At 23.6% G+C, this 10,245-nt stretch overlaps 4 protein-coding genes across 4 annotated transcripts; 2 read left to right on the top strand and 2 right to left on the bottom strand.

Moving 5' to 3' along the window:
- Positions 1-49: 49 nt before the first annotated feature.
- Positions 50-1,177, bottom strand: PVVCY_1300960 (conserved Plasmodium protein, unknown function; the record flags this gene model as incomplete). Its single annotated transcript, XM_037634716.1, has 4 exons — positions 50-286; positions 488-551; positions 745-942; positions 1,077-1,177. 4 exons carry the CDS (start codon positions 1,175-1,177, stop codon positions 50-52), a joined length of 600 nt encoding a protein of 199 aa, XP_037490773.1.
- Positions 1,178-1,986: 809 nt separating this feature from the next.
- On the bottom strand, positions 1,987-4,542 carry PVVCY_1300950 (heat shock protein 90, putative; the record flags this gene model as incomplete). Its single annotated transcript, XM_008623771.2, has 1 exon — positions 1,987-4,542. The coding sequence occupies one exon, from the start codon at positions 4,540-4,542 to the stop codon at positions 1,987-1,989; it is 2,556 nt and encodes an 851-aa protein (XP_008621993.2).
- Positions 4,543-5,877: 1,335 nt separating this feature from the next.
- PVVCY_1300940 (pre-mRNA-splicing factor CWC24, putative) lies at positions 5,878-7,032 on the top strand (the record flags this gene model as incomplete). Its single annotated transcript, XM_008623770.1, has 1 exon — positions 5,878-7,032. The coding sequence occupies one exon, from the start codon at positions 5,878-5,880 to the stop codon at positions 7,030-7,032; it is 1,155 nt and encodes a 384-aa protein (XP_008621992.1).
- Positions 7,033-8,575: 1,543 nt separating this feature from the next.
- Positions 8,576-9,528, top strand: PVVCY_1300930 (dephospho-CoA kinase, putative; the record flags this gene model as incomplete). The annotated part of the gene is made up of 2 exons (XM_008623769.2): positions 8,576-9,270; positions 9,399-9,528. The coding sequence occupies 2 exons, from the start codon at positions 8,576-8,578 to the stop codon at positions 9,526-9,528; spliced, it is 825 nt and encodes a 274-aa protein (XP_008621991.2).
- Between the last annotated feature and the right edge of the window lie 717 nt (positions 9,529-10,245).

Genomic DNA, 10,245 nt, shown 5'->3' with positions numbered 1-10,245 from the left:
GGCAATAAAACAAAATATGTAAATGGATATAATATATAGAAAGTTATTTTTAATTTTTTAACCACGAAGATGCAATTGCCTCTAAAGAAAGAAAAATGTTATCTACATTTTTAAAAAGTTTTTCATCATTAACTAATCTTTTCCATAAAAAAAATATTCTTTTCTTTTTCCTCAGTATATGATAGATATATGCTTCTTCAAATTTATTGTTTAATATTTTTTTAGTTAAACTTGCCCATCCATAAAACAGCTTCATTTTAACTCTATGAATTTTTTTTTTCATTATCTTAAAAAATGAAAAAAATTAGAAAAAAAAATATATTTCTATATTTTCATAACAGTGGTTCTATAACAAACCATGTTGCACACATGTGGATAAATCAAAAATGTTTATGGAGCATACTTTTAGGCACACTTTTTTTGTATTAAAAAATTTATTTTTAATGATTTTGAAAATACGGAATTTTAAGTTTATTCTTTGGCTTACGCCATTGAATATGCTTAGCGAACTAATAACGCATTTCGTTATTTTACGGTTGTACTTATTCACTCTGATTTTATAAGACATTTAAAATATATGTGTATGTGTGTATATGGAGTACAAATTAGTTACTCATATGAATATTTAAAAAAGGCAATATTGTAAATAAAGTGGATTAATCCACTAAAAAACAAACAAAAAAATATATTAAAATTGATACAAGAGGAGCACATCACATATATATGCATATTTATTTGGTTTACAATAATGATCTAAAGACTTGTTCCCTTTTTCTTTGCATTTCATTAAATTTTAAGAGGAAAAATATGCTTTGCTTTCTATAATACTCATTTAAAACTACAAAAAGAGCTTTTTTTTTTAAGGTATAATTATAGTATGCTTCTACATCTTTTAATAATTTATTGTTTTCCAATTTCTCTTCTTCTATTTTTTTTTTCCCCCTAAATAGTTGAAATGCATGGTGAAAATTCTATGTATGTTCTATGTAGATATGAAAGAATATGCATATGGATATATTCGTATATTTATTCTATTTATATCAGATCAAAAAAAATTGGCTACGATAATTCATTACAATATATTATTAAAGCATATTTTCTTGGATATTAATATTTGGCTCTTAGGGATTTGCTCCTGCAAATTTTGCAACTTAATTTTGTCAATAAACTTTTGCATTTTGTATCGTATGATATATATACATATATATTATGTTTGATTTTTTCTGAGCATCTAATTTTATTATTAATATATATTGGAAAAGACAAGCGTAAGCCAATAATGCTCAATGATTTATAATAGCACAATAAATGGATCTATTGAATGAGAGCCATAGATATTTATGATTCATTTTTGAAAAATTAAAAATATATTTGCAAAATTTATAAAATTATGATTAATGCTTATTAAGGTATTTTAAAAATTATTTAAAACTTAAAAAAAGACGCAATAATGAAAAAAGTAAGAATTAAATTAGTTCAATTAAAACAATAATAAGATATAGACAGATAAATTTTAAACATTAGAAAAAAAATATTATAATACTTTTTTTTCATATTTAAAAAAATATAATAAAATTACAAAGCATAAATAATAAAAATTCAATATAATAAATGAAAAAAATACATCTCCGATAGTTAGACAAATATAATAAGCCAATACAAAGAATAATTATAGGGAAAATTAACATTTAATTAAAATGTTAGGGGTTAATGGTAAAAGATATTTCATATATATATGCGCGTTTAAAAAACATTTAATATTTAATTTAAATGTCCTGATATATTTTTTCTATTTAAAAATATTATATACTTTATTAATAGGGTGTTAATTTTCAATTTTTAATTTATTCCGTTTATGAATTTGGTCATTCGTTTATTTCGTATATGTCTTTATGATTTGCATATATAGATTACTCATTCGCCTCGAATCACCAAATTGTTTATCATTCGAGACTTTACTACACTTTTTTGAGGGTTACTATTTATTTAATTTTCAGAATTGTTTTCATCAGATTCCTGTGATGTATTATCACTTGTCGAGGCATTTTGATTAATGTCATTCTGCTCAGAATTTAACTGACTTTCATCATTTGGTGTGGTATTATCTAAAGCACTATCTTCAGAATTGTTTGATGGCGTAATATCTATATCATCTTGAACATCCTTTAAATATGCTTGGGCATTTCTCTCCATCATTCCTATAACACGTTTTGCAAAACGGCCTGTATCATCTATTGTATATCCACCTTGCATAGATGCAACATCAAAAATTTGTTCTGCTATTTCGTCATTTTTTGGATTCATTTTATCTATTTGTATTAAATGGTTTAGTTGTTTAATTATGTAGTGATTAGGATTAATTTCCAATACCGGCTGATTCATTGATTGACCACCAAACATTTCATTTTCTGACATTCCTTGAGCAGTAGCTTGCTGCTTCATATATTTTTGCATAGAAGGAGATATACCCATTTCTCCTTGAACTAATAAAGAAGGTGAATCTATTAATCGATCTGAAATTCGAACTTCATGTATTTTATGAGAGAATTTATTATGTAGCCATCTACATAATACTTCATATTTGATTTTTAATTTATTTATATTATCCGACTTATTTTGATCATTTTCAGTCTTTAATTTTAAATCAGCTTTATTAACATCTAAAACATCGTAGCCTTTATATTTATTAACAGATAAAGAGGATAAACAGAATTCATCTATTGGTTCTAAGGAAAATAAGACATCATAATTTAAGGCTTTTAATTTTTCTAAAGATGGTGAATTTTGTGCTGTTTTTTTATTTTCTCCTGAAATATAATAGATACATTTTTGATCCGATTTCATATTTTCTATATATGTATCAAGGTCAATTTTTTTATCACCACTATTTATTGAATAAAATTCAACTAAAGATGCAATTTCTTCTTGGTTTTCTTTATCTTCTACAACTCCAATTTTAAGATATTTTCCAAATGTATTGAGGAATTTATTCCATTTTTCTCCTCCAGTTTCTTTCAATCCCCTCATCATATTGATACTTTTTAGAACAATCCTTTTGTTAATAATTGATAGCATTTTTGATTTTTGCAAAATTTCTCTACCAACATTTAGTGGCAAATTTTCACTATCAACAATACCTCTTAAAAAGGTTAACCATCTTGGTATTGATTCTGAAAACTTATCATTTATAAAAACTCGTTTTACATATAATCTAATTCCTCGAGATTCTTCATCAAACATATTTTTGCTTAGTTCCCAAGGTAAAGAACCCGGTATGTATAAAATTGAATTAAATGAAATTTGTCCTTCTACATTAAAATGAACATATGCTAATGGATCATCATAAGCTTTAAATGTATTTTTATAAAAACTATAATAATCATTTTCTGTTAATTGTTTTTCATCTTGCTTCCATATTGGTAATTGAACATTTATTTTTTCCCATTCATGGTATCTTTTTGTAATTGTTTTCATTTTCATTTTATCACCATCTTTTAAAGATACAGAATCATCTGGAACTCTTTCATAATCAATTTTTTCTGACCATATTTCTATTGGAAATTTAATAAATTCCGAATATTTTTTTATTAACTCTTTTAATTTATAATCTTCTAAATATTCATCACATTCTTCTTTTAAGTGTAAAACAATTTTAGTACCACTTGTTTTTATATCTTCATATTCTTGTTCATATTTTTTAATTTCATTTACATTAAAACTACCATTCAAATCCGAAAACCACCTAAATATTTTATCTTCTTTTTTTGTAAAAACTTCGACTTTATTAGAAACAAGAAAAGAAGAATAAAAACCAACACCAAATTGTCCAATTAAATTACTGTCAGCTTTTCCTTCTTCTATTTGTTTTAAGAATTTTGCAGTACCCGATTGAGCTATTGTTCCTAAATTATTTATTAGTTCATTTTTATCCATACCAATTCCGTTATCAGTAATTGTTAAGGTTTTTTTTTCTTTATCAGGCTTGATTTTTATTATTAGTTTTTTTATTTTATCAGCAGGTGTATTTCCCTCTTCTGTTGTTTTTTGGTCACTAGCCAGTTCTGATGATGCAGAGGCGTTTACAATATTTTGTGCTTCCTCCGCTCTTTTTTCATTTTCTAATCCAATCCTTTTTTTGTCACATGCATCGGAAGCATTAGATATTAATTCTCTTAAAAATACATCTTTATCTGTATATAGAGAATTAACAATTATGTCCATAACTTTGTTAACCTCAGCTTTGAAGTTATATTTTTCAACAGGTGTGTCATCTGATTGTGCGTCACCATCGCTTATTTTTACATCATTATCAAAACCTATTGTAGAATTTCTTTTAAATTGGCGTTTTTTTAAAAAACTTTTATTTATATTTTGATCTAGTCTATATATATTTGAGTTTTTATAATTTAGTACGTAATTTAATTTTTCTGCACTCCTCGAGAAGTTAAAAGCTTCTATTATTGTATCATTGCATTTTAGAAACACAACCATAAAAAAAAGTAATATTAATTTCGTTTTATGAGAAACATAAACATTTTGCATTTTTTATGATTTTCATGTGTTTCTTTTTTCCTTCCGTTATTTATTTCCTTTTGCCAGGTTCTTCCTGTGTTTACACCAGAATTGTATTATATTGAAAACATATATTTTATTTGCTAAAACGAAAAATTCATTTAATATATATATATAATTGTAAATTATGATAAGAAAATAATGATAATGCATAAACATATATGCGTTTATCTTATCAGTTATTTCACGATGATATTTAAATCAGTAAATATCCTTATATTATTTTGAATTAAAAGTATGGAATTTATACTTAACATGTTTTAATTTATTTTAATTCATATATATTTGTAAAAAAGAAAGAAAAAATAAGCACAAATAATGACCTGTTTTAATTTTTTATTATTAATTTGCTTTGTTTATAACTGTAATTTTATTTCACATATAGGATTTTAATGGTGATATGCTTTACATATATATATATTCTAAATATGTTGAACGCATTGACTGTAAATTATTTATTTATTTGCTAATTGCTTATATTTGTAAAATAAATATAACTAATTTCTTTTCATTATTTGTATGTTCATCCCAAATGTTCTTCTTTTACATTAGTGTAACGAAGAATTAAAAAAAAATTATAATGCGCATATATAATAATGAAATTGGAAATATTTAATGGGCCACCAAAATTTTTTTGATCTCCCATCTTAAAATAAAATATAAAAGATATTTTCATAATGTGGCATTTAAAGTTGAACGAGAAATAAACAAAGTATTTTTATACGCAATTGATAATATAAACAATTTATAAAAAGTATAAAAAATTCCCCCCAAAAATAATGAAGTATTAAGATAAATATATTGCTAATAAAGTCAATATAGAAAAAATAAATTAGCAATTCCCCTTAAATAAGTTACAATTTTGTTCATAAATAATACATACATTCAAAGGGATTTTTTTATTTAAACAAAAGTGAAAAAGTTCAATGAAAACTTTATAATAAATGGTACCATGATATATATAATAAAAGGAGTATATGATTATTATAACATTGGGAATAACTTATTCATAAGTATAAAGTGAGGAAATAAAAACACATTTAAAAATAAGATAATTTATTTTGCAATTTAACGATATAACTTGACGAAATAACTTAATTGTGTGAAATAAAAACAAAGGTGGGCACGCAATGAATAAATATATTTAGACAGACCGGGAAAAATAAAAAATAGAACTACAGATAAATACTCATTCATCGAAAATAGTCGGTAGTGAGCATAAAAATGAAACATCAAGCAATTGATATATACTTCTGCAAGCAAATAAACATATATATGTACGTGGATTTTTTATAAAAATAAAGGATGTTTAAAAAGAGAACTATAAGTAATATAAAAAATAAGAAGAAAATCGAAGACATAAAAGAGGATAAGGAAGATAATGAAAATGATGACACATTTAAAAATACTGATGAAAAAGATACAATTAATAAACTATGGAATGTAAAAGAGAAAGGAGATGATGATGACGATGATGCTGTTTGTAAATATATATTTAAAAAGAAATTAAAAAAGATAGATGAAGAAAATAAACTTAATTTAAAAAAAAAATCACATAAATTAATCATACAATCGAAAAGTGAAAATAATAAAGAACCAAATGAAAAGGATGAAGATAAAGTATATAAAGGTGAATTTAGTGAATCTAAAAATTATGGTTCTTATGAAATCGATAAAGATTGGAAAAATGATCATAGAGCTATAATGGAACGAAATATTGAAATTGGAGAAGAAATATTAAAAGGTAATTTAAAAGCGAATATTTATAGAGGAAAAGATGCGCATGAAAAGGCATTGATGATAAAAAAAGATAGTTTAGCAAAGAATAAATATACAGGGCTATATGGGCCAGTTCGAAATACTGGAGCAAATGTAAGAGTTACTTTAAGAATAGATTATGAACCTTGCATATGTAAGGATTATAAGGAAACAGGATATTGTGGGTTTGGAGACACATGCATATATTTGCATGACAGAAGTGACTATAAAAGTGGTTGGAAAATTGAACAGGAATATGAAGAAAAGCGAAAACGAAATGAAGCTTTAAGAAAAGAAAAATTGGAAAAGTGGAATCAAAAAATGTTAAAAAAATTAAAAGAAAAAGAAGAAAAGTTAAATAATAACGATGGTGAAAATGGTGATAATGAAAATAATAGTGATGATAAATCTTCAAATGAATTATCCGTAAATTCGATGTCAGAAGATGAGAATTTGTCTAATGAAAGCTTAAGTGATGATGAAAATAACTTGCCATTTGCTTGTATAAAATGTAAACAAAAATGGAAGTTGGAAATGAATCCAAGTGTTACAGAATGTTCCCATTATTTTTGTGAAAAATGTTTTATGGAAATGTTCCAGAAAAATAAAAAATGTTTCAAGTGTGGATTGCAATTGAGTGGAATAATGAATGCAGCCAACAATATTATTGATATTTTAAATAAAAAAAACACTTCGAAATAATTTTATATTTTTAAATACAAACATCACAAATGATTATTTTTTTTAGCAAATTTACATGCATTGGGGTTTTATTTACTTTTATTTTTATTCCAATTTGTATAATATTTTTTGTGAAGTGAAGAAAAGTGTTTTTGTTGGTTGTAATAAAGTTGTCATTTGACAAATTAGGTAATGGATGCATATATATATGCACATATACCGCTGTAATATATCTTACATCAAGTAATATAGATATATTAAAATATAAATATTTAACGTATACATTGGGGAATAACTTCCCCCTACCCACAATTATTTAATCATATAAATATATACATTTTTATAATATAATATTTATATATTAAATGCATTTTTTCTTTTTTAATTATATGGGTTTTGTTATTTGTATACAGTGTTAGGAAAATGAAGATTGTATAATGTTATTTGTTATTTTTTTTTCATTATTTGCATCGCACAATTTAATATATTATTTTATTGTACAACATATATTTGAACTATGTTTTTTTTAGCTATGTAATAATATGCGCATAAAATAAAATACCTCTTTCATTTTTTAAGTAACAACAAAAAAATTGAATATATTTTTTTAATTTTAAACTGGATTACTCCACTAATTTTTCAAAAAAAATGTTTAATATACACATTTATATTCTAATTAGTACAGGAATACGACACGTTTATATACAAAAAGCTATTGAGAATGTTACATATATGCATAATATATTTTAGCCATGGATAAATATGCATTATTATAATTTAAAGGCAAATATAATTGCATTATATATATTAAAAAAAATATGTTTTCCTCTTTTATTAAAGTATTTTAAAAGCATTATACTGTAAGTAAAATAATCCACATATATTAAATTTTTTATTTAATTTACAATATATTTCTATTATTTGCTATTACTTAATAAAAAATATATATTAATATCATATAAGTGCAATTACGAATAATACTCGTTCATTTGTTTGGAAAAAATATATATATGCAAAATTTTATATGTAAGAAAGAGTTATTAATATTTGTAAAATTATTATGCTCACTTCATTATTTGCTGAATAATGAAAATATAAACTAATAGCGAGACCACACTATCCTACTATGCTATTTAAATATTTGTTTATTTATATTTATTATTAATATATTTTTTAATATGCTATTTGGATTTTAAGAAATAATATGTTATATATACTTCCTTTTATTTTTTCGTGCACATTATAATAATATCAATTATATATGAACTTGTATATTTTCCATATTTTTGAGCACTATATTGTTATTCGAATGTAAAATCGTAAGGGAGAATTTATGGGCATCGTGGTTGTTTTTATAAGCATTTGATAACACGGTTCCATTACGTGCTGCTAAAAAAAGGTCATAGCACAAGATTATGCTTTATTAGAAGAATAAATCGACTAAACATTTATACATATATATTAATCACGGAATACGAGAAAGAAGGCGAAAATAGAGATAATAAATGAAGAAAACGATATTTTACAGGATAACTAAAAATATGACTCTAAAAATAAGATAATTATGTTTTTACCATTTTTTTTGGGCAGATGTATTTTATGCTTCCTGGCTTTAGGCTCAATTCCTGTTGGGTTTATAAATAGAAAGAATAAATTTAAGAAAATCGAAAATTATAAATATCTACTCATCAGTTCGATAGTGGTGAACATTTTTTTAATCTATTTAAATAAGTATTTGGGCCTGTTTGCGATATTTAATTTTTTTTTGGGGAATTATTTATGTTTAATTGGAATTACAGGAGGCATAGCTGTGGGTAAGTCTACATTTTGTAATTTTTTGAAAAAAAAAAATGTTGTTATTATTAATGCGGATGAAATAACAAACCGAATATATAAAAGGGGATCATCATGTTATAAAAAAATTGTAAAACATTTTGGTGAAGAGATCCTTAATAATGATAAAAGTATTAATAGAATTTTGTTAAGAAAAATCGTTTTCAATAATGAAGAAAATGTTAAATATATAAACAAATTAACACACACATATATTATATTAGAGATCATTAAAGAATGCTTGAAATATAAGTTTCTATATTTAAAATCCAATGTAGCAATTGAAGCCCCTTTATTAATTGAAACAAAACTGTATCTATTAACAAGCCCTATTCTACTTATAAAATCATCTGTAAAGAATCAAATAAAGCGTATATTGTCGAGAGATAAAAATTGCACATACGATACAGCCATGGGTATAATTAAGTAAGGCCACTATTTCTTATGTTTTTGATATATTTGTGTGTAATTTTCATGGAATTTTATGTTGTGTGCAGTAGTTTAATATCTATTTTATATACATATGAATTACATTATTATCATTATATTTTTAGAAACCAATTGCCAACCGATGAAAAGATAAAGTTTTCGGATATTATAATAAACAACGATGACGATTTAATAGACTTGGAAATGAAGTGTGATGTAGTTTATAACAAATATTTAAAAAACTTTTTCTTTTAATTCAAACATATCTACATTTGTGTAATTTAATGTTGTGGCAAGAAACAAGTAAAATATACCAAACATTGTCAACATACATATTATATATTTTTAGAGAAGCAACGATGCTTTTCATGTGTATGTTTTTTTATAAATACAAATCATGTATATTGTTAATAACATTTTTACATGTTCATAATTCTTATTTAGTGTATTGATAATTTATTTATTATATTATTTATTTTTTTAACAATTTAATAAGCATATTATGCTTTCATTTTTTGTGTATTTTTTTAAATATATTATGCTCTTGCAATTTGTTAAGAGGTTTATTTTTTAATTTATACAAAAACCAATGAATAATAAAAAAAAATAATAAATGTGTTTTCTATGTTAAGTTACTACTTAATTATTTTTTCTCCTGATAAGTTATGAGCGTTATGAAAAAATATTATATATGCATATATTATAATTAAGGTAGAAAGGGTTATATATTTCCATGTGTAAAAATCTCTAATATTAATTACTATTTTTTTATTGTAAAAAACGGTGAAATTAATTATAAAATAAAATACAGTGGAATAGAATGAAATTATATGAAATAAAAAAAATAAAAAATACGAAAAAAAATAAAAAGAAGGTGAGAAAATCGACATAGCCTTAAATGAGTCCAAGTAAAAAAGAAAAGGCATAGGAAAAGTGAAAAAGAAAAAAATAAAACGAATGCTTTAATGAAAA

This window comes from Plasmodium vinckei (assembly GCF_900681995.1).
Source record: "Plasmodium vinckei vinckei genome assembly, chromosome: PVVCY_13".
Lineage (NCBI taxonomy): Eukaryota > Apicomplexa > Aconoidasida > Haemosporida > Plasmodiidae > Plasmodium > Plasmodium vinckei.
This window is presented reverse-complemented; position numbering and strand designations above follow the sequence as displayed.